The sequence below is a fragment of the Lutra lutra genome, chromosome 14 (assembly GCF_902655055.1).
Source record: "Lutra lutra chromosome 14, mLutLut1.2, whole genome shotgun sequence".
Classification (NCBI taxonomy): Eukaryota; Metazoa; Chordata; class Mammalia; order Carnivora; family Mustelidae; genus Lutra; species Lutra lutra.
The window spans coordinates 17,501,917-17,527,930 of NC_062291.1; the positions used below are offsets into that span (position 1 = coordinate 17,501,917).

The 26,014-nt window shown below is 40.6% G+C and overlaps 1 protein-coding gene across 3 annotated transcripts in view; it reads right to left on the reverse strand.

The window, feature by feature from the left end:
• Window positions 1–26,014, reverse strand: part of PCDH15 (protocadherin related 15) — a 1,821,443-nt gene that overhangs the window by 101,885 nt on the left and 1,693,544 nt on the right. For all 3 annotated transcript variants that reach the window (XM_047702331.1, XM_047702329.1, XM_047702330.1), the window contains one exon: window positions 7,543–7,670. In XM_047702331.1, coding sequence (XP_047558287.1) covers window positions 7,543–7,670 — 128 coding nt within the window. The remainder of the gene's footprint in view (window positions 1–7,542; window positions 7,671–26,014) is intronic.

Genomic DNA, 26,014 nt, shown 5'->3' on the forward strand with positions numbered 1-26,014 from the left:
GTGGCCGGGAGAGTTGAAGTGTAACGCCCCACCACTACTTAATTTCTGGGACTGAGTCCCAAGTTATCTGAACCAGGCCCCCACTCTGGCACCGGGGAGATGGCTGAGTGTGGTCTCCGGGCAGGGATGCCCTCCTGACCAGCTGTGGACAGGTGACATATGGCTCCAGTGCCTGTGTGTGCTCATCCGTAAATTGAGAATAATGTAAAAACCCCACAGAGTTTCGGAGGAGTCTGAACGAGTTAATTCCTGAGAAGCACTTAAAAGTACACAGCATCGTGCAAACATAAGGGATGGGGTCGCTATTAGTATCTTCCTGGATGTGAGCCAGGCATGGGTCTAGTACAAGACGCTGTGCTGAGGAAACACGGTAAACCTCACTAATGGGCTAGAATTGTTTTCCATCAGACCCGAATGAGCAGGCACAGCGCTGAGCCTCAGGAGCCTTTGGAGGCACCAACCTCCACTGTTCACCTTGTGGATTTCTACATGCTTTGCCCCTAAGGACATCTGCATCCTCTTACAGTGCTCACCAGTTTTTTTTCTCTCAACAGCATTATTCTGCTAAATCCCGCATCTCATGCTTATTGAGAAAATGTAATAAAGAATTAAGGATCTGACAGTGAGAACTGTTCCCTTGTTAATGCTTTTTCAGAATCGTATTTTCCTTTAGTCCATAACTTTCTTATATCTGGGCCCTCTAATAACTCAGAGATGCAATATTCATCATCTTTTTGACATTCAGTAGACATCGAGTCAACATTTTAATTCAATTTTTCTGACACTGAGTTTTTCTCATCTGCAGTCTGTAGAGAGAGGGACTTATTACATACACTAACTTCTGGAAAATATCTTCAGAAGTCAGAGATTTCCTGATCATACTTACTTAACCTCTCCCTAGATTTGCATTAAGTCAGGCTCTTTGTTCCAGTTAAAAAGACATGCAGTAAATTGGAAAAATTAGTTACTAAATTGAGCAGAGCTTCTAAAACCAGATCTGATTTGTTATTTTAATAGAGGGAATCATGATTCACTGAGGCCACCTCAATTCGAAAAGCAATTAGTTGCCTTGTTAATTGCCTCCTAATTTTTCATAGAAACTTAACATGTTCTGTTATTTCTGCCAACATTCCATTTCTGCCACAATTCTACTCTTCACTTCCCATGGGAAGCAGGGGCTATGGAAGTTACCAGCAAAGTCCTTAAAAAAAATAAACTGGACCGAATTCTCACTTCACTGGTTATGGGCTGAGTAATACTGGGAAAGTTACTAAACCTTACTAATAGCCCTTGCCCCCAACAGTGCAATAAAAAATAATGCACACCTACCGTAGAAGTAGGTGTTTTCCTTGTTTGCTTGTATTTAAATAAATTCCATAGGCTAAAATATGAAGAGTTTTTGACAGTCCTCAGGAAAATAATGACAAATAAATGGCAGCTTCTGTTATCAGCTTCTGTTATCAGTTATTCAGTGATTAATATTTTCCAAAGGACAAAGGGGACCAAAAACGTTCATGTTCAAATGTTCAGCTTAATCTTCCTTAGCTCACACAGAAAGTTATGAGTAATATTTCAAATACTCATGAATTTTTCCAACCTTGTTTTCATCGGTTACAAGGTTGCTTTTGAGGAGTTTTTTTTTCCTGTGTTCTGCACAGTTTCTTTGACTTTTAAAGATATATATGTTGCAAAATAATTGCTTTTAGCTTATTGCTTTGCTTTTCATCATTTACAGCATGTCATAGTGATCTGTTATTCTGAAGTAACCAAATTTATCAGTCACTTTTAATTAGCAGAGGACATTTCAGTAAGCGATATTCAACTAATGGCCTTGACCCAAAGTTAGGGGCATCTAAAAAAGGGCTTTTTAAAAAAATATATTTTATTTATTTATTTGAGAGAGAGGGAGAGAGAGCACAAGCAGGGAGAGTGGCAGAGGGAGAAGCAGATTCCCTGCTGAGCAAGGAGCCCGATGTGGGGCTTTATCCCAGGACCCCTGGATCATGACCTGAGTGGAAGGTAGATGCTTAACCGACTGAGACCCCCAGGTACCCCCTAGAGCTTTTTCAACATAAAATTTGCTGGAGATCCTGAAACATACTCCCTGCAGGCTGAGAGCATCATGACCAGATATTTGCAGCCAATACTGATAGCCATAATGTTGTGTTGGAGAACAAAACTTTAAAATCCAGTTACATAATCAATGAAAAACAGACTAAAGCAAATCTTCACCTCTGAAGCTGAATGTAAGATTCACATTCACATCAAACTAAGAGGGATGGGTACCAATGAGGAATGACAATTTTGGAAGGAACACTTTTCATATTCTGCCAACATTGGAGATGCCTTTACCCTTTGGGACTTTTTTTTTTTTTTTTAATGGAGCTAAAATAGCCATCCCATAAAACATACCATTTAAACCATTTTTCGGTGTACGCATCAGTTGCCTTCAGTACAATCACATTACTATGTGAGCATCACCACCATTCCCGTCTAGCATGTTTTCATTTTCCCAAATCGAAGCTCTGCTGCCTTAACCATGAACTCCCGTCTCCCCTCCCCACTGGTCCTGGCAAACCACCATTCGCTTTGCCGTCTCAGAACCTCATAAAAGTGGAATTATACATTTGTCTTTTTGTGTCTGGCTTATTTCACTTAAGGTCTTTAAGGTTTAGGCGTGATGTAGCATCGGTCAACACTGCCTTCTTCTGCAGACTGGATACTAGTCCACTGCAGGTAGGCACCGCGATCGGGTTCATCCAGTCACCTGCTAATGGACATCGAGGTTGTTGCCGCCTTTCAGCTATTGTGAATGATACTGCCCAGAACAATCCTGCACCTGGTTGTGTTCCTGCCTTCAGTTCTTTGGGGTGTACACCAGAGGTGATATGTTCAACTGATGTTATTTCTTGTATCAAAGACTGGAGAGAGAAATTACTATTGATTTTCTTCTCTCTCTCCCTGCAATTAAAACAACTGATGGCTTGTGACCAATAGAAATCAATTTGGTGCGACTGGTGGTGACAGAGATATCAACATGAAACCGTAGTGAATGCTGATTTTCCCAAATTAATACTTGTGTTCTGTGTCCTCTTGACACAACCCAAGAAGTACTTTAATGTGACATGAACGTTCACATTTTTGAGTCAGAAACCAAATCTCTTATGTGTCTGTATAAATAAAAGACTGACTTATTTACTCTTTTGTCTAGTTACTAGAATGTTAACTCCGTAAGGGCTGAGGGGGAGTCTTTTCTGTTCACCTCCTTATTTTCAGCATATGCTAGGAATACAATATATATTTTCTAAGAAAATGAACTTGGAACCAGTCTCTAAGCATATCAGATATGCTGCTTCAGGGCACATATACACATCTTTCTTTTATGGTCATTTATACGGCTGAATTCATGTGAATCATGCTCTCATTGTGTTGCCTTTACTGTCAAGTATCTTTAGCAATGCCCTTAATCCACTCTCCATATTTTAAGCTAGTGAGTATAGTTTTATTCACCGATATTTTAAAGTCTCACCTTTTTTAGTCAACTCTATGTTTCCTCTTCCCTTTCCTGCATGTTACACAATTTTTTAAATTTAAATATAAGATTTATGATTACGCATCCCACGATGAATTATAAAAAATTAACTTGCATGTATAGTAGATAAAATAGAGAGCACCCCACTACCACACAGTGATTGGTGTGAGAGCTCCTTCCCGGTTTTGTGAGGGGTCTTTCTGTCAAGTTTCTGTACTCAGGCTGGTCTGATGTACTGCTGTTTCCAATAAGATTTCTGCAGCTTGAAGCATGAATTGAAAAGGACTGCTTAACTCACTTTCACTCTGATTAAACTTGGAAAGAAGATTCCAGGCATCAAGGCTACCGACAGCTCTTGAAAGCATCCCCCAGTTAAGATTCATTACTCCAATCAGCTCCTGAGCTCCCTGCTTCCAATCACTGCTCCACAAACACGCTCCATGCTTCTTCCTTCTGGGTTCTGACTCCCTGTTTCCTCTGCTCTGCTTAGACACACAGGCTCTGCCTCATTTAAGCTTCACTGGGAGAAAGTCTAACCACCCTTCAAGGCCGCTCAAATTCTTCACCTCCCTGGCAGCGAGCTGTTCCTGTTCTTTCACCAACTGAAGTGTCTCCTTCCTTTGAATCCATGGGACAATCTGTGCTTTCCTAACAGAATTGATTACTACAGCACATATTTGCATCAATGCATTCTTGTTAAAGTCCTCTCCTCCCACCCTTCCTCTTTCCCTCTCTCTCCATTCCTCTTCTCTAACTCGTGTGGAATATTACACTGCATAAAGCTGGCCTCCTGGAAAGAACCCAAGTACCTCCTGGTAAAAGGAAAAGTGGGGTGTCCCTCAGAGTTGTCAGTAGTCCCGGAGAAACTAGTCCCACCTGTCTACCTCATCACATCAAGTCCACGTGTTCATTCCAAAACACCTGTCACCACCCAGATACATCTGCCCACACAGCCCTTTCCCTTCTAGGGGGACCCAGATTCCCATCTCACTTCTCCCACCAGACTTTCCCAGGGGTCCCCTGGAGCTCACAGCCCATTATTACCTATATTCCCTAAGTATCCCAACCTTCTCTCAGACTATTAACTTTCTGATTTCTTGTCCCCAAACTGTCCCCTCCCCTCCAGGACATATGGCTTTCTGCAGCCATCTCAGAGAGCTACCCCTATACTTCAGTTGGCAGAGAGCCTGGGGCAGACTGGCAGGTATCTCTCTATCTGGATGGAGACTTCTAGAATATCCTTCCACCTCCTTTGGCACCTTCTCCCAATTCCTCTCAAGCACCTGCCATCATCAGATTGTATCACTCATAAGTACCTCACTACAATCATCTATAGGATCTATAGGCCTCTGGAGAAATCCCCTTTATTAATGGGCTATTTTCACTTTCAGCTCATTTTTCTTTTTTTCCACTATAAATGTTCTCATTATCATGAACAGTCATAGAAAAATCCTCAGGCATTCTATTCGCAGCAGCATCTGACTTTTGATCACTCCCTTTCTTACCAATATGCTCTTTATGGGATACACAGACCACCACGTTCCCTTGGCATTCCTGTCCCCTCATGGCAGCAGCTTCTTGGTATCCTCTGAAGGACTCTCTCCATGAGGTCTAAGAGGTGAGTGCCAGGGTCTGTGGACCTTTCCATCTATGCCCATATTCTAGGTCATTTCATCCTGGCCCATGATTTCGTCCCTGAATCTAGATCAGCATCTGTGACTGCTTTGCCTTATTAAAAATCTCCAAAAATGAACTCTCAATTTCTGCTATGACAGAACCTGAGGGAGGGATGGGGACCTGCTTGGAACAAAACCTAAGGGTCATTCTTGATTTTCTCTCATGCCCCACATACGATCCATCAGCATATCCTCTTGGCTATCTTGGACTCCCTCCTGACCATGTCCCCAAACCACCGCTGTGGTTCAGCCCACTGTCATGTCTCTTCTGGAACATTGGCTCTGTGGCTTCTCTTGTCCAAAAACGCTGTTCACCACCCCCACACTAACCCTGTACAACATCCAGAATAATCCTCTTACATCGGGTTATGTCACACCTCTGAACAAAACCATTCAAAGACTTCCTTTCTAACACATCAAGGGTAAACCCCATGTTCTGGTCCTAGGCTACATTTCCAATCTTATCTCCAACCAATCTTCCAGCCATGCTGACCTCCAGGCTCCCACTAGCTTGAAGGACTGGACGGAGGAATGAGCAGAATGCTCCTGACCTAGGAATCCACAAGTCTTGCCCTTGACCACATACATGACTTTGTATTAAGTTGTTACTGATTTTATCCATCAGTGACGTGTTTCTTTCACTGGTTTGAAGTACTGGGGTGGTAACACTGTTTTTGTTTGTTTTTTTTTTGAACTGCTCTATGTTCAACTTCAAGAACAGTACACACTATGAGTACTCAAAAAAGTGTCTGCCAACTAAATGAATGAACTGAACCAATCAACACTTTATGGGACTAAAATGTAAAACTGCTTTGGAGTTGCTTTTTACTTGCAAATCATGCAATTTACATATAATGTGTTGACCATTTGTGGACCACTTTTAGTTCTAAGGGGGATTCTGATCAGGAGTCAGTTTTTGGCACTATGAAGGAGCTATTTGGCAAGCACACTATACATGTTCATTTGCTTGGCTGATTTTCCTCTTTCATACTTCTGTGCATAAGACAATAAGGCTATATGTAAGAAGAGTTCTACTCATAGTTCTCCTGTTATCAAGAAAAGAAAGGCAACTCACTGATCATGACTGAAAGGAGACGCAACCACCAGCTGGATTCACCCAGGGAAATTTAGGTTTTATGTGTGCGTATTAATGCTATTTAAAAAAAATATTCTTAAAATACTTTCAGAAAAATAACTGTAATTAAGAATATGAAATGCTGGGAGGCTTGCATGGCTCAGTTGGTGAAGTGTCATCTGCCTTCAACTCAGGTCATGATCCTGGGGTCTTGGGACTGAGCCCCATATTGGGCTCCTTGCTCAATGGGGAGTCTGCTTCTCCCTCTGCCCCTTACACTACTCTTGTGTTCTAGCTCTTTCTGTGACAAATAAATAGAATCTTAAAATAATCTCAAATGTTCTAGCTTCTAAAATTTCTCCCCAATGTAATACAGTATTTATCAATTTATTTCCCAGTAACAAATCTATTGTAACTTTATATGCTGCTAACCATTTACAAAATCTTTCAACATATTTGATGAAGACTTATTGGAGAGAAATGAAGAATTGTCAACTTTAGTCTTGGATGTTGTGCTTTTAAAAAATTCTAAGTAGGGGTGCCTGGGCAGCTCAGGTCATGATCTTTGGTTCAGGCCATGATCTCCGTCCTGGGATCCAGCCCCATGTTGGGCTCCTTGCCCAGTGGGAGCCTGCTTCTCGCACTCCCTCTGCCTGTTCCCCCTGAATGTACTCTCTCTCTCTGTCAAATAAATTAATCTTTAAAACAAAAAAGTCTAAGTAAGTTTGTGATTTTTTTCTGACATATCTGAGTTTTTTTTAACTTTTAGTAAAGTGCTTAAGTTAGTAGTGTTATGTTTTACATTTATTTCAGATTTTTAATTTTAAAAAATACTGCAGAAAAAAATAATTTATCACATGATTCCTTCTATTAGAAAAACAGTAATTTTATATTTGCTGCTAGAAACTCCACATTGCAAATGTTTGGAGTTACCCTGAATTAAACCTATGAGAAGCATACAAATCTAGTGGGAGACATACATTTTAATGATTTAATATCTTATTCAGAGTAAATTATCATAAGTAATTTTTTCCTATTTTCTAGTAAAAATAGAACATAAAAGTTGCACAGTATTTGCCTCATAACTATTCTGTATTTAGTTTGGCTAATTAAACTCATGGATCTCTGAGTTTCAGACTTTTGTTTAAACAACATGAATAAGTACTCAGTCAATACAAACTACATGGTTACACTTTATCTGCAAAGTCTGAGCTCTTTGTTTTAACATTAGTTCGGTATCTTAATAAATGTTTTCGTACCTTAACTCTGAGCACAGAAGTAAACATTCTTGCATCTTCAGATACACCTCCAATGTAGAATTTTTTCTGAAACACGGGGGGATGATCATTTTCATCTTGAATCTCAATATACACTTTAGCCGTATTGCCTGTAGGATAAGAAATAATATATTTTTAATTGGTGGCTATTCACTAGAAAAAATGCACTGGAGTAAATACTTACTATACTTGTTTTTTCTCTCTCTCTCTCTCTGAAACAATGGAAATGGCTTAAATGAGAAAGTCATTCCTGAATGGCAAGTCTAATCCCCCGAGGTCCACAGAGGACACAGATAATGATGCTTTTGGGCCAATAATGTGAAATTGCTGTTATTTCTTTTAATTACAATGTCTTGGTAATTCATTTTACTTGATTTAATAGGCACTAAAGTATTGTGTTCTGCTGATTTTAATGAAACAATTCAACTGTTCATGCTCACAAACATTTCACACACACTACCAACTACACCAAAGTGACACAAATACATAAACACCTTTACAAAATAAGAGAAACTGACGTCAACTAAAAACAATATTTTTTTCCTTAAGTGTAAAACTAGCATTGATAGTCTCTCAGTTTAAAAATGTACAATATTGAGGCACCTGGGTGGGTTAAGCCTCTGCCTTCAGCTCAGGTCATGATCTCAGGGTCCTGGGATTGAGCCCCGCATCGGGCTCTCTGCTCAGCGGGGAGCCTGTCCCCCTCCTCTCTCTGCCTGCCTCTCTGCCTACTTGTGATCTCTGTCAAATAAACAAAATCTTTAAAAAAAATAAAAATGTACAGTATTTTCTTTTTTTATTTTTAGGATGAAAAGTAAACAGTGGTTGGGTGAGGGGTTTATTTCTACAAAGAGAAACCAAGTTTAATCATAATGTTACAGCCTGTTGTTTATCCACTGAAAAAAGTGTAGCTGGAGAGATCAGTGAGGTCGTGTGAGTCATCTACACTGGGGTGTGAGGTCTACCATATTAAATATGCCATAAAGAACACATTTCATCATCAAATGTTAGAATCTCACTCCTTCCATCATCATCATCACTCTAATGAAAAATGTAGCACCTGTCACTAGTCCACAAATAACCCTCTACAAGGAACCCAATATACAAAATAACTCAGGGTGCCTGGGTGGCTCAGTTGGTTAGACGTCTGCCTTCTGCATGATCTCTGGCTCCTGGGATCAAGTCCTGTGTCAGGGCCCCCTGCTCAGTGGGGAGTCTGCTTCTCCTCTCCTCTTGTGCTCTCTGTGTCTCTCACAAATAAAGATATGTGTGTGTGCATGTATGTGTGTGTGTGTGTATCAAAATACTATGCAGCCACCAAAAAAAAAGAAATCTTGCCATTTGCAATGACATGGATGAAACTAGAAGGTGTTATGCTAAGTGAAATAAGTCAATCAGAGAAAGACAATCATCATATGATCTCTGATTAAGGAATCTGAGAGGCAGGGGGAGGCTGTGGGGGGAAGGGAGGAAAAAATTAAGCAAGATGGGATCAGGAAGGGGACAAACCATAAGAGACTCTTAATCTCACAAAACAAACTGAGGGCTGCTGAGGGGTGGGGGGATTAGGGAGAGGGTGGTTGGGTTATGGACATTGGGGAGGGTATGTGCTATGGTAAGTGCTGTGAAATATGTAATCCTGAGGATTCACAGACCCCTGGGGCAAATAATACATTATATGTTAATAAAAAATTAAAAAAAAAAAAATCAGTGAAGGAGCCCAGACTTGGGTGTCAATCATATTGGCTGGCCTCCTGATTTCAAATCTCCTGGTCTGTTAAAGTACAGAGAACAATAAAAACAAAACAAAACAAAACAAACAAAAACAAAAACAAAAGATAAATAAATCTTAAAACAATACTTAAAAATAATTCACAAACCAGGAAAAATGAGGAATTGCTTGGTAATCCCTTTGCAACAAGTAGACTGAAATGATAGAAGCGTTCTGATGTCTTACCAATGTGAACTTTTCTCATATATTTCAATTAGGATCAAATATAGGGCAATTGAGCTACAAATTATTTATCAGGGAAAACTTAAAGTTGTTGCTTTATCATATCCCCAACTACAACAAAGTAACACCGATCTATAGCACCATAGGCACATCGTGGGTGTACAGTAGATCTGTGTTGATTAAGTACAAGGAATAACCTGCATTGTCTTAGAACTGAAAAACAGGCTGCTTTCTGCTTGCCTGGAAAAAGGTCAGAGAGGTGAGAGAGTTATTTTCCCGGAGGTTTTAACCCTACCCTGCTGCTACCCATTTAGTTTCCCTCTTATTTATCTCTTTCTGGCCATCCCTGACCTGGAGGAGTTGGAATGGGGAGGAGAGTGTGTTAGCTCAACAGAGAAGGTGCCCTGCAGGGAAACAAGGCTAATGGCAGTTAGCCTGCTGCATATCAGGGTGAGGGGGAGTGCTCCGAGCTGCCCCCTGGTGGGCCACCAGCCAAGGTTGGCCAAAATGAACACCACTTTCTCTTTTTTTTTTTTTTTAATTTTTTATTTTTTCAGCGTAACAGTATTCATTATTTTTGCACCACACCCAGTGCTCCATGCAATCCGTGCCCTCTACAATACCCACCACCTGGATCCCCCAACTTCCCACCCCCCTCCCTTTCAAAACCCTCAGATTGTTTTTCAGAGTCCATAGTCTCTCATGGTTCATCTCCCCTTCCAATTTCCCTCAACTCCCTTCTCCTCTCCATCTCCCCTTGTCCTCCATGCTATTTGTTATGCTCCACAAATAAGTGAAACCATATGATAATTGACTCTCTCTGCTTGACTTATTTCAGTCAGCATAATCTCTTCCAGTCCTGTCCATGTTGCTACACAAGTGGGTATTCATCCTTCTGATGGAGGCATATTACTCCATAGTGTATATGGACACCATCTTCCTTATCCATTTGTCCGTTGAAGGGCATCTTGGTTCTTTCCACAGTTTGGCCACCGTGGCCATTGCTGCTATAAACATTGGGTACAGATGGCCCTTCTTTTCACTACATCTGTATCTTTGGGGTAAATACCCAGTAGTGCAATGCAGGGTGAAAAGGAAGCTCTATTTTTAATTCTTGAGGAATCTCCACACTGTTCTCCAAAGTGGCTGCACCAACTTGGATTCCCACCAACAGTGTAAGAGGGTCCCCCTTTCTCCACATCCTCTCCAACACATGTTGTTTCCTGTCTTGCTAATTTTGGCCATTCTAACTGGTGTAAGGTGGTTTCTCAATGTGGTTTTAATTTGAATCTCCCTGATGGCTAGTGATGATGAACATTTTTTCATGTGTCTGATAGCCATTTATATGTCTTCATTGGAGAAGTGCCTGTTCATATCTTCTGCCCATTTTTTGATATGATTGTCTGTTTTGTGTGTGTTGAGTTTCAGGAGTTCGTTATAGATCCTGGATATCAACCTTTTGTCTGTACTGTCATTTGCAAATATCCTCTCCCATTCCGTGGGTTGCCTCTTTGTTTTTTTTTGACTGTTTCCTTTGCTGTGCAGAAGCTTTTGATCTTGATGAAGTCCCAAAAGTTCATCTTCGCTTTTGTTTCCTTTGCCTTTGGAGACATATCTTGAAAGAAGTTGCTGTGGCTGATATCGAAGAGGTTATTGCCTATGTTCTCCTCTAGGATTCTGATGGATTCCTGTCTCATGTTGAGATCTTTTATCAATTTTGAGTTTATCTTTGTGTACAGTATAAGAGAATGGTTGAGTTTCATTCTTCTGCATATAGCTGTCCAGTTTTCCCAGGACCACTTATTGAAGAGACTGTCTTTTTTCCACTGTATATTTTTTCCTGTTTTGTCGAAGATTAATTGACCATAGAGTTGAGGGTCCATACCTGGGCTCTCTACTCTGTTCCACTGGTCTATGTGTCTGTTTTTATGCCAGTACCATGCTGTCTTGGTGATCACGGCTTGTAGTAAAGCTTGAAATCAGGTTTGAAACTGGAGCTCAATCACAAGGAAAAGTTCCGAAGGAACTCAAACACCTGGAAGCTAAAGGCCACCTTGCTTAAGAATGCTTGGATCAACCAGGAGATCAAAGAAGAACTGAAACAATTCATGGAAACTAATGAGAATGAAGACACTTTGGTCCAAAACCTATGGGATACAGCAAAGGCGGTCCTAAGGGGGAAATGCATAGCCATCCAAGCCTCCCTAAAAAAAAATGAAAAATCCAGAATACACCAGCTGTCTCTATACCTTAAAGAACTGGAGAATCAACAACAAATCAAACCAACTCCACACATAAGAAGGGAAATCATCAAGATTAGAGCTGAGATCAATGAGGTAGAAACCAGAGATACAATAGAACTTATCAATGAAACTAGAAGCTGGTTTTTTGAAAGAATCAATAAGATCGATAAACCATTGGCCACACTAATCCAAAAGAAAAGAGAGAAAGCCCAAATTCATAAAATTATGAATGAAAAGGGAGAGATCACAACTAACACCAAGGAAGTAGAAACAATCATCATAAGTTATTATCAACACTTATATGCCAATAAGCTAAGCAACCTAGATGAAATGGATGCATTCCTGGAAAAGTATAAACTCCCAAAATTGAACCAGGAAGAAATTGACAACCCTGAATAGGCCGATATCTAGTAATGAGATTGAAGCAGTGATCAAAAACCTCCCAAAAAACAAGAGCCCAGGACCTGACGGATTCCCTGGGGAATTCTACCAAACTTTCAAAGAAGAAATAACACCTATTCTCCTGAAGCTGTTTCAAAAAACTGAAGCAGAAGGAAAACTTCCAGACTCTTTCTATGAAGCCAGCATTACCCTGATCCCCAAACCAGGCAAAGACCCTACCAGAAAGGAGAATTTCAGACCAATATCACTGATGAATATGGATCCTCAGATTCTCAACAAGATCCTAGCAAACAGGATCCAACAGCACATTAAAAAGATTATCCACCATGACTAGGCTGGATTCATCCCTGAGCTACAAGGATGGTTCAACATTAGCAAATCAATCAGTGTGATAGAACAAATCAATAAGAGAAGAGAGAAGAACCACATGGTCCTCTCAATTGATGCAGAAAAAGCATTTGACAAAATCCAGCATCCGTTCCTGATTAAAACGCTTCAAAGTATAGAGATACAGGGAACATTCCTGAACTTCATAAAATCTATCTATGAAAGACCACAGCAAATATCATCCTCAATGGGAAAAAACTTTCAGCCTTCCCGTTGAGATCAGGAACACGACAAGGATGCCCACTTCCCATCACTCTTGTTCAACATAGTATTAGAAGTCCTAGCAACAGCAATCAGACAACAAAGAGAAATAAAAGGTATCCAAATTGGCAATGAAGAAGTCAAACTCTCTCTCTTCTCAGATGACATGATTCTTTATATGGAAAACCCAAAAGACTCTACCCACAAATGACTAGAACTCATACAGCAATTCAGTAACGTGACAGGATACAAAGTCAACGTACAGAAATCAGTGGCTTTCTTATACACTAACAATGAAAATACAGAAAGGGAAATTAGAGCATCGATTCCATTTACTATAGCACCAAGAACCATAAGATACCTGGGAATAAACCTAACCAAAGAGGTAAAGGAACTGTACTCGAGGAACTACAGAACACTCATGAAAGAAATTGAAGAAGACACAAAAGATGGAAGACCATTCCATGCTCTTGGATCAGAAGAATAAACATTGTTAAAATGTCTATATTGCCTAAAGCAATCTATACTTTTAATGTCATTCCGATCAAAATTCCACCGGTATTTTTCAAAGAGCTGGAGCAAATAATCCTAAAATTTGTATGGAATAAGAAGAGACCCCGAATCGCTAAGGAAATGTTGAAAACAAAAATAAACTGGGGAATCACATTACCTGAACACCACTTTCATCTTGCTAACTGACCAGCTTTATCTCTAGAATCAAAGGACCTAACAGCTCTAAATTAACATGCTTTAACAAAAGGAATCCCAAACTACAATTATCACCTTTAGGCTTTTTTTTAAAATGTTTTAAATTATGACTACATTTGTTATGGTCCCTATTGGCAACACTGAGAAGTGAAGGCTGATTTTAAACTCACTGTAAGGAATAAATTTATGTGCTGAAATTTATCTACTTTTCTCCTGACACTTTATAAGACGAGGACAGAAGGTTAAGTCCCAGGCACAACGTATTATGCGGTCAGGAACAATTTGCTTTAGATAATCTTTTAAAAAGCACTGTTAAGTATTGGGAAAAATAACATGAGAATCAGTGTTGTAATTTGAAGTGACACTTACATGCTCATAACATATTACATGTATACATTTTATAAATTCCAGAGACTGCAATAAAAATATTTTAAAATATATGTTTAGTAGTTATTAAAAATCTCTAAATTAACATCCATAGAAACATTGAGATAAATATCTACTTACACTAATGACATTCAATGAGCACAAATAATCTGTAAAATAATTTATCCTGCTTTAACCACCAGACTGAAGTTTTTCAAGGTTTCCTTTGACAAAATACTCATCTCACAAAAATCATCATTACCACGTAAAATAGCATGCTTTCCTATCAGTTGTGCTTAAGTCCATATTTGCTTTGAGACTGATACAGTTTAACCATATTTCACTTGGTGCTTTAAATAAACAGTAAAATAAAGTGTGATAGTACTTCCATGCCATAAATTATGTGAGGAGAGCAAGCACGATGATGGAGAGTAATCACAGGACTGGATTATCTGTTTAAGTTTTTCTTGTAATTTTCATTTGCCAAGTTTGGGTATTTTTAGGTTTATATAATAACAGTAATAGTAATAGTAATAATAATAATAATAATAAGCATCTATGTAACATACCCAATTCTCTCAGTTTTTTATTGGCTGCTCTTCTTCTTGCCTCTAATGTCTTTTCAACACAATATGGGTTAGTTTCTCCTCTTGGGTTTTAAATATTTGCCTCAACAACTCTGCAGTTTGACAAAATTTAACTAGAATGGATCATAACTCTGTGTTACTGAGCTGTATAATTCTGGCTTATCTGCCAGAAATAAATGGAAAGACAATATTATAGGTATTTTATATTACTTAGTATATAATGCTGTTGAGTTCCATGTCAGTTTCATCCTGGGCTATTTTTATACCCAATAACTTTATCATAATCATTACAGCCCTACTGCATTTCACACACTGGAATGTTGTGCAATCACAATTTATTTTTTAAGTTCTTTTTTTACAAGATTTTATTTTACTTATAAGTTATACTTATTGATTTTAGAGAGAGAGACAGGGTACAAGCAGGTGGTAGGGAATGGGGTCTTAGAGAGAGGGAGAAGCAGACTCCCCCACTGAGCAAGGAGCCTGATGCAGGACTCAACCCCAGGACCCCTGAGATCATGACCTGAGCTGAAGGCAGAGCTTAACCCACTGAGCCACATGAGTACCCTTAAGGATTTTATTTTAATAATCTCTACACCCAAAGTGGGACTTGACCCCCATAACCTCGAGATCTAAATCACTACTCCACCAATGAACAGCCAGGATCCCCCACAAATTAAAAGGGAAAAAAAAAAAAAAAATGGCTAGCACCAAAGTGTGATTAATAGTATGATAATTCTTTTCTTACATCTACAGAACCATTTAAAAATCTATTTAATCATGACTGTCCAAATATAAACTATAATATAAAATGGTTTCTTATTATGATAGCTCCTTAGTTCTCATTATTTGTTGAGGAATTTAAACCCAGTTTCACATCTTCATATGGTCCTCCCAGGTCTAGCAAAAATTCAATACTGGGAGCTAATGATTATTTGGGCAGTATGTGGCTGCCCAACTGCACCAAGCTTTTCAGGAGAATCCTGATCCCAGGAGATAGATAGAGCTGTTATCACAACTACTGTTATTCTCATTTTCGTGCAGAACACTGACAGGGGAACGAGGTGAGGGGCTATAGCCCAGGGCTGGAGCGTGTTCTCTTAGGCACATGGTGTGGCTGAGACTAGAACCCATTATGTGACAGTAGAACTCAAACACTGACATCTCTAGGTTCTTGGGAAAAGGGCCAGTTTTTGTGCCCTAACATGAGGGAAAAGAAGTTTCAGGTTGATTGCAGCCAACACTTTTGATTGACTGCAAACAACACTTTAAAGATTACAATTGCAAACTCCTTGCCTTTTTGTAATTAGGAGCCTCTGCACCTTGCCTGAGTCTCACACAGCCCTCCACACTGTCCAGAGGACTTTAGTGCAGGGTTTATGATCTGATTCCCCAGTTTTCCCTAGCAAGTATTTGATGGCCTGTTCTATATCACATTTTGGTTGAGCGAAGTAAACACATAAATACAATCAAACTGATCAATAAATTTCAGTGTTTTGCCTTTGCTGGTGATGATTCCAGTCCAGGCATCTCCTCAGGATAATCAATTTTATTGAGTTTACAATTGCATCATGTGAAACACATGTCCTCTCAGGTGCCTGGAATTACCTGTACCCATTTTAAGAAATGTCCTCTAATGTCAAGGGGTCAGATTTGGTCAGAAGATAAAAGAATGTCTTAAGGATACATGTCCTAAGAAGAAAATGAAGTGAGGGCAAAGGGGGGGGCGGTCTGTGGAAGAAAATAACAGGGCATTTTGCCAATTAAGTCAGTCAGTCAGACAAATACTGGATGACCTCACTTACACATGGAATGAGGACAAACAGAACTCAGAAACAGAACGAATGGTGGGGGACACCAGGGTCGGATGGGGGGGGGGTATTGTTTGGTCCAACAGACAAAACGTTCAGTGACAAGACAACTTTGTTCTGAGGCTCTAGTGAACACCATGGAGACTGACAGGAAGTGAGAACTAACTTGATTGTGGTAAATCACTTCACAATATATACATGTATCGAATCACCGAATTATACACCTTAACAATTTAGTTTGCCAAGTATACCCAAATAAAGCTGGAAAAGAATTTTGATAGGTCTAAGCAATGACTGTAAAATAAATACCTGGCAGTCAACAAAATAAATAAAATACACCCAGGTGATTTAATCCCTAGAATATCACTCACTCACATGTTCTGACTCATGGACGTACCATGTGAGTGACACCAGTGGCTTCCTTGGCTTACACACTTGCACAATGATTGCGTACAGACTTAGGGAGCTATCCTGGTCTTCCGATGAATTTGGGTTTTGAGGATTTCAAAGGCAGAAATTCAGAAGTAATTCTGATTTAAATTCCTTTAAGGAAATACACTTTTATCCTTTTAAGAGTACTTGCACAATCTTTTTTTTTTTTTTTTTTTGGTCAATACTAATCTTTAAGGTAGCTGTGAAGCACATAACAGAAACAGAAAAATGCCGAGGGGAAACAGGAAAGTGATATTTTGATAAAATGGATGGGAGAACGGTTGTGAGAAGAGCAACACCAGTGCCAGATGTCAGACTCCCTCTGCCCTCCCCTTCTGGGTGAGACCATGCAAGGACTGGGAGGAGCCCCACAGGGGCCAAAGGACATTACAAGCTGGGGAGCAGGGGGCGGATTTATTTGGCAACTGTTTTGGTTAAAAACCGTTACACTCTTCCTTTGTACTTGGGAGCCCATTGCCTCATTTCCCTCCTCAAATGACATTCTTTTTCTTCCAATTTTGTAGGAGAGAACCTCTTCTTTGGGCAGCCACCTTTGGCTTCAGTAAGCCAAGATGTTCCAGAAGGGACCACTCCCGTGAGGGATGTGACATACCTCCTTAGTTTCAAGAAAGAGAAAATGGAACTGCCTAAGAGTAAAGCTCAGGGAAGAAACTAGGAGTCAGAACAGAACCTTTGGGAGAGCCCTCTGTTCCCTTAGGCAATCTAAACAAGGGAAAAAATTAAGTGTTCAAACAATAAGTGAATGTTCAAAAATACCATTAACTTCAACTTGACTCCATGTTTTTCAAGCCACATTTAGTTTATTATCTTTCCTTCTTTCTTTTCTTTCAATAATTAACTCTGGGCTGTTAGTTTTCCAGGAAGCCCCTAGTATTCTCAAGATCAGTCTGTTTCTTCCATCCACACGACAAACCTACTGCCTACATTGCACTGATTTCTCAAGAAAGTCTTTTCTGGATTAGCTGTCTAAGGAGTTAAAGCCGTGGTTCTCGGCCTATGGTTGACTTTGCCCATCTGGAGACATTTGTGGTGGTAATAACTGCAAAGGGAAGGTAGATAGGGGGATTGAGTAAATAGAGGCCAGGGATGCTGAGGAACATCCTGTGATGAACAGCACAGGTCCCCAGAGCAAAAAAAAAAGAAAAAAAGAAGAAAAGAAAAAAAATCCAGCCCAAACTGTGGATAGCGATGAAGCTGAAAAACCTCAGTTTAAAATAAAAGAGAGGTTAGAGGAGTAAAGATAAATGGAAAGACTGTGGATACATAAAAACACCGTGTCCTGGGTCCACCCACAGGCACACATCCTTAATGCAGGACTCAATCAAACAGGCTGAAATTATGCAATCATATGATGACCGTCCCCCCTGGGGCTGAGTTCTTTCAAGTCAGGGGTTCGATCTTGTTCACCCGCACTCCTGTCACTGCCCCTTGGCCTCTGCTCTTGACATTGCCTCCATCTGAACGAGCTGAGCTCCAAACACATCTCTAATTATCACTGATAAATACATCAAGAAGTAACTACTGTCGTCCTTAGGATTACAGGAGCTTAGTCTGATTAGATACATACACTAGACTCTAAAACCTTGGATGGCAAGGGCTGTTTTTCTTATTGTTATATATTCTTCATGGTCTAATGCATATTAAATCAATTTTTTTTTTGAAATGTATCAAAAGATGGAAAATGACTTATATTTCTCTGATGATTCCATTGCAGAGAACTTTCAAATCCTTGGAATACCAGGCCTACTTGGTTATTCTGCTGGTGCCAAAAATTGATTAGTTCCTCATGAAATCACATCACACACACACACACACACATGCACCTTTTTACACTGTTTTTCCATTGATACTACTTTTGTATACGTTTGACTGACAAATTAATTCTCTGGAAGTTACTGCGGACTTCCACACGGTAAGTGTTCAATAAATGTTGATTTAGACTAGAATTGCTACCATCTCCTCCCACCCAGTATCCACTTAAATAAAATGAATCGCTGTATTTTATCCCCATAAATGAAATGAGATCATAGACTTCAAGCCCTTAAAAAAAAAAATCACAGTACCGAACAAATACATGTTGCTGTTAAATTAGGAGCACCTCTCTCAAAGATAACGTATTTTTAAAAAATACAGATATTAGGGGAATACGGACTCTGAAATCATTTCATAAGTCTAAGGACTATTCGGAATGACTCTGAGGATTTATGTTATTTATACTATTGTTAATTTCCTCTGCATGTCTCTGCCCTAGTTTATATGCCAGATAAATGACTGATTCTTTAAATAAAGTAGTGTTTAAGAACAAAAGGATCATCTGAGATAAGAACTTAATCTGATCTTACTAAGGGGTTTATGGATAGTTATTCAGTTAAAAAAATAGGCTGATTTGAGAAAAACATGGAATAGGTTTTGTTGTGTTCATTAGATGGAATTTGTAGGAATACAATATTACATGCCTCTTTTGAAAAAAATATTAAGTACATTAGCATGAGAAAAGCCACTGCCTTTTTAGTTTTCAGCTTTCTGCCTCTGCAAGAATTGTACTTGGTTATATTTATACACACTATTTCAGTAGCTAGGCAGGAGAGATTAAATCTTTTTGAGGTTCATTTTAATACTTTTGTAATTGAGCTCTGACAGTTGATTTAATTAGCCTTTCCATGATTTTAATTGTTGTATCTAAAACATACATTAGTGTATGTGTTTGCTGCAAGGTGAATAACTAATATTAAGGCCATAACTGCCTGTAACCATGGCTTCAGAAACGGACACTCAGATTACCATAATATATACCTGTTTTGGGGTAAGTCTTTTTGTCAAGAAAATGATGACATTGACAATGTTACCAGAATAGTGATGTTCCTGATTAGGAAGAGTAATATTCTCAATACCAACTGAAGTTTGGCTTTGTATCCATATAACATATTTTCCCATTAGGAACACTTCATGAACTTAAGTTTCTCTGTAAACATTAACCAGAAAAAAACAAAAGCTGAGACAGCAACATTGTTTCTTTTCATTGGTACGGCTAGCATTTCTGTTAATCCTGTCAGACAGAACTGATACATTTAGGGGTTTGGGAGGCAATGGTTATGACTTTCAGCTCAGTCTGTTTCCATCCAGAATAAACAATAAACACTGTTTTAATTCTTTTGTGTCGATTAAACTCCAACTCTCTCCACAGCGCAGCTTAACATAGGACCTGTATGTGGGGAAGGGACAGGTGGGGCTAGGTAGGCAAAGAGAGACTGGGCCAGGCCATCAGGTTCACAGAAATCCCAAACATGTGGAGGTGTGGGAAAATCAGAGATAAAGGACTAACACGGATACCTTGCCCTAGGAACACTCTGCCCTAAATGGGGGAGAGGGGGATCTTTTATGATAATCACCTGGGACCAACAAAGAACACCCAGACCCTGAGAAGGAAGGAAGCCACTGAAGGGGTTATCACGAGTCCCTGCTCAATGGTGAGATCAGTAGAAATGTTATAGAGATTTCAGGTCCCTCATTAGCTTTCTAAAAAGACCAACCCTAAAGGCCTTTGTCAGCAACCCTGTGGGGACCCCCTCTCGCTCTTGAGAGCTTTTTCTACATCTTCACTTAATAAACTTCTACCGCTTTACTCACTCTCTCGTCCGCGAGATTCATTCTTCGGCTCCCGAGACAAGAACCTCGCTCTCCACATCATTTTGGCGCCGAAACCCAGGACCACTTCCACCAGAAGAGGAGCAGAGAGCAAACTCTTTCCTCTCCCGGGAGACGCCTCTCCCTTGGCCGACCTCTTCCCATAAACAGCAAGACCCGCACCTGTGGGCCGGCTGGAGGCGAATACCGCGCAGGCGCGGGGTCTTAGGGCTCGGTGATAGGCTTCTGGAGGAAGGTTTGGTCGGTCCCCCTTCCTCCGACGGAGGGAATGCGGGCCTCCCCTGACGCAGTGCTTTCTGTTCATTGCCTTTTCTTAAAGGACCTTCTCCTGCCTCGGGGACGATGTGTCAGGTCCTTCCAGTCTCCGAGGATCAGCAGGCCCGTCCAGCCAGGGACTCAGTTCAGGGTCCCTTTATCCTCCGCCCTCCCTTCTCTAAGCAACCTGGGAATGTTATGGGTTCGGTGGTCCCTGCTGACTTTGTCAGACGGGGGAAGAATGTTGCCTATGTAGATAGAAGGGTTTGGGGGCTTTTTGTTTTGTTTTTGTTTTCTTTTCATTTAAAAATGTATTTTTATTGCTTAGTAAGATACGTTCTCTGTTAGGTACAGTTTAGGTTTAATCACGACCAGGGATCAAAACCCAGGTTATCCGACGCCTGGGTGGCTCAGTTGGTTAAGCAGCTGCCTTCGGCTCAGGTCATGATCCCAGCGTCCTGGGATCGAGTCCCACATCGGGCTCCTTGCTTGGCGGGGAGCCTGCTCCCTCTGCCTCTGCCTGCCATTCTGTCCGCCTGTGCTCGCTCTCTCTCCCTCTCTCTCTCTCTGACAAATAAATAAAAAAATCTTAAAAAAAAAAAACCCAGGTTATCGGCAAGTGAGATTAGAGCTATCCCCTACATGATAAGTCAGAGGAGCCTAATGTTTCTTGGGCGTTTACTGGACTACCTGGAGCATGGAGGAGGGAGCTGCAGACCCCAGCCAATTCCTCCACTGGTTGCCTTAGCGGCTGGGACTTTAGTGGGTCATGTAGTTGGGGCTTTCTTGTTTCAACCAGAGAAATATGAAATGATGATGATGCTAAATCTCGGGGTCTGCACCCCTCAATAGGGCCATGCTTACGAATGGGACCTCAGGTATAGGGACAGAAAAAGCGCCCAGGGGTATAGGCAAGGGAACATAACTGAATCCAAGTTTAAACTGTTAACCCCGCTAAGCCTTTATGATTAGGCCAGATTTTTTTAGGGGTACATCCAGAGAAGAAAAGGAAGATCAGGTGACAGAACGAGTCAGAGTGGCTACTCCTGCTGGCCTGATCCCCCCTCACCCCAAGGTGTTAGCCACTGTTTCACACTGGGTAGGAAACCAGGGGATGCCTTGGTTCACAGGGGAGAGCTGGATGTAGGGATGCCTTCACAGTCACCTTCCCAACACGTACCAGGTAACGCCTACTGAGATCACAGATGGGAAACCATTCCTGGATTAGGTGCTGCAAACTGGGTAATTCCCCTTGTAAAACTTTCTAGTGTTAAACAAACAAAAACTCTCTAGTGTTTTCCAGGGGTTAAACAGGGCAGGTTCTTCAAGGCAAGGTAAAATCAGGCATGACCTTGCAACAAGGCATGGTCTCTTCAGTCCCCAAGAATTCTCCTCTGGGGTGCCTTTTAACCCACTGGAGACAATTGGCATTGCAAGTTTAGGAAAAGGTTGAGTTCCTGTAAGGCTCACTGTACGGCCACAGTGGGAAACTGGGCAGATAGACTAAGGAATCCTGGATCCATCCAGGCTTTCAGGCTCTAAATCAGGGCCCCGACATAAAGGCCTCTTGCAGAAGGCGTTTAGCCAAACATGTTGGCTAATAAACTCCCTCCTGACCTACTGGATCAGTGTCTAATAATCCTCCTCCCAATAAACGCAAGTTGCCGGAGGAAACACAGGCCTCCCCAGCAAGGGGATGCTGACTCTCCCCCTGCTCCTCACTGTTCCTACTACTAGATGTGAAGGCTTCTCCCTCATTCCTTTTCTCAGGTTAATGGCGATAATTGGAGCCAACTGTGGTTAGTTGGCCTCAGGTCCTGGACTTTGAGGAATAGTTCCAAGCAGCTGCTGAAATTCCCTTTGTGTTGTTCCCTGTCTTCTCCGGCCGGACAGGGACTGCCTAACCCCACTTGTTGGCGGGATAACAAGACAATTATGCATCTGTCCAAGCGGATGAGCTTTAGAACTGGGAACCCTTTGCTCTTATCTCCCAGCAGCACTTGCCCAGTCTGTCTGCCCCACCCCTTCCTGTTTCTGCACCTTGGGCTCACTTCAGGTTGCCCCTCCTGTGTCTCAGGTGAAACTTGACAACAGAAAACAAACACAATGAAAAGTGGACCCAGCTGGAACAAAACTTGGGATTTAACTAAATTTAAACTACATGTCTTTAAAGTTATCATCATTAAATGTGAAAACTCATATTCTGCCAAGGTTGCTGAAGGTCAAATAAGTTCATGTTATCTTCGTTTGCAATTTGTTAGCAAAAAGATGGCTAAAAAGATGGTTAATTGTATGTCTCACCAAAGTTTTCATAGGAAATTGTTAAAATATCTTTCAAGGTCTTTGGGATTAAATTTATTGGACCTCTAGGTCTTTTCCAAATAGGATAAGGTGCTCAGTCACTGATGACTGGATGTAGGTTTGTGCTTTCTCCGAAGAAACTGAGGATATTTAATCTGCTGGTAAACATGTTTTATGCTCACTGGTTCATAAATTTGCCATCTGAAGAATTCTGGTGTAATGGTTCACCATTGGTTACTACTTAGTCTTTTACTGGAGACTAAGATTTCTAAGAGTGCAAAATTTGGCAACTCTGTGTGTAGAAATGTAGGAGATGTGTAAGAAAGACATAAGGCATGGGAATGCATTTGTGATGAAGGTAAAAGAAAGCAATTCTGTCCTAAATGAAACTGGTTGTTTGTAGAGAAATAGCTTGGGACAAACTTGGAATGCAAACAAAGTGATAGGTTTGTGAAGGGAAATCTTTGGAAAGGAATTTTAGGTGTGGTCAGGACGGACTAAGATTGGAATAGATGATTTTATAAGTACATCAGTGTAAGACTGAAAGTCTGCTACCTCTGTTAAAACACAAAATTTTCTTGAGTTATTGGTGCTCTTTTTGGTAGAATGTAAACAGCTATTTTCTCTTTGGCTGCCCAGGAAAAACCAGTTTCTATGTTTTGCCTTTATCAGGTCTTTGAAACCCTAATCCTATTTATTAGGCAGGTGCTTTAAAACTTTCTAATGTTTTAACAAACTTCTCCAACATTTAAATTGTGAACACAGTCTTGTTGACTAATCAGACTTGTTTGGTAGTTACAGTCTGGTATCAGGTCATCACTTGACATTCTGGCTATTGAAGTGTTATGTGACACAGAAATAATGGAGTTTCTTTGTCAATTGCATCCTAATGAATTCTCATTAACAATGTCCATTTCTGAATTTTGTCATTTATAGTTGTTCTTATTTGCTTGCAAAATAGGTTTTATCGTCCAGGAGTCTCATAAAAAGGGACTTCAAGGACAAATACAGGTATTCAGTATCTTTAAGATCAAAATTAAATGGGTAAAACTTCCTAAACTAGCATGGCTCCTGGATGGTTCGATCTCTGATAGTCATTTATCATAGAAACCACCTCCTACAATTGCAAACAAAGGCTTTAACCATGCATCCAACCGCCCCCCAGGATAAAGAGAGCCTCAGAGCTCACTATGGGACTCCCAGGACTTACTTAGGACTGAGCATATACTAGGCAAAACCAGATGTTTGCTCAGCAGGACTCAAAATGATACTTCCCAGGCCCTGGATGCACTCAGCCAAGAATTAAATGAAGTCAGAGAAGGAATTCTGGAGACTGACTACTATTGCTCCACCCTTTTGGGTATGAAAAATTTCCTTACATGTGTTTGTTTTTTTTTAAGATATTTTATTTTTTGACACACACACACACACACACACACACACACACACACACACACACACACACGTGCAGCCCAAGCAGGGGAGAGGGAGAAGCAGGCTTCTACCGAGCAGGAAGCCCGATGTGGGCCTCAATCCCGAACCCTGGGATCATGACCTGAGCCAAAGGCAGACGCTTAATGACTGAGCCCCCAGGTACCCACATATGTTGTGTTAACATTATAATTAACTCCTGTGAGGTGTCCCAACTAATAGGCGACATTTGTGATCAATTAAATAAGATCAAGATGTTCTATTTGACAAAATTGGGAACTGGGGCTCTTATCTCAGAGAGGTGGTAACTTGGGGCCTAATACTTGTTTTATGCTCATCCTTTTGCATGTGCTGATGCACGGACCATTTGCTGCCCATCAATGACCCTTGGAGCCACACCTTGGGCCCCTGGACCTGGCCCGGGACAGACTCTAACCTGCAGCACAGCACGCCACCCCATTTCAGCAGGGAGCAACCAGAGCGGTCATCATCCCATTCACTAAGGGCAGTTAGGGTTACTGTTCCAGGTAGAATGAGGAAGCGACAGGCGGGGCTAGGTAGGGAGGGATAGATATGGGGCCATGTGAACAGGCTCACAGAAATCCTAAAACTATAGAGGCATGGGAAAGCCAGAGATCAGGGAATAACTGGAACCACCCTGCCCTACGTGTGTATGGGGTAGGGTGTCTTTTATGATAATCACCTGTGACCTACAAAGAGTAACCAGACCCTGAGAAGGAAGTAAGCCCCTGAAGGTGTTGTCACGAGTCCCTGCCTCATGGTAGTATCAGTAGAAATGTTAAAGAGATTTCAGGTCCCTGGTTAGCTTTCTAAAAAGACCAACCACAAAGGCTCTCGATGCCAAAGGTTGTTGATCTTCTCTGAGCTACAGTTTCTCATCAATAACAGGGCAGTAATCATACATAGCCAACGAGATTAAACAAGCAATTACAAGGTGGCTTCACCATTTCCCATATGACTCAGCTTACTGACAGTCAGGAGAGGGAAAGTATTAGCAACACTATTACCACCAGAAGGAGGAAGAATACCAAGGCCACAGAATTTAAAAATAAAATTTCCTTAAAAAATTAAAATAATAAAATTTCCTAGCACTGAATTATAAAAGAAAATTGTTTTTGTATGGGATATTGTATAGGGAACATCAAATAAGGTATTGGGAAATACACTTTTTTCCTGCATCTAGAATTTAAGTAGTAATGAAATAATAGAAATACAGTAAAAGTGTCTTAAGTACCCATACTTTTGTTTATAGGACAAGACTGCAATTTGCCAAACTCATTTTGAAAAGATTTCTCTTTGAGAAATATAGACACACTATACAATATCTGACATAAAAATATTCTGACATTACGAGCCTGACATGAATCCTTTTTTCCTTAAATGCAGATTCATAGCTGAGAACAAACAGTTATACTTGAGTATACCATTAAATAACCTTGGTATTTTTTTATGTACAGTTAAAAAGTATACTTAAGCCTAAAGCTATTTTTAATATATTTTTTGAGATTTATTTATTCTGGGGGGTGGAGTGTTGGGCAGAGGGAGAGAATCTCAAGCAGATTCCCTGATGAACATGAAGCCCTCTGTGGGGCTGGATCTCACAAGCCTGAGATCATGACCTGAGCTGAAACCAAGAGTCAGATGCTCAACCGACTACCCAGGGACCAACAGCCTAAAGCTGTTTTATTT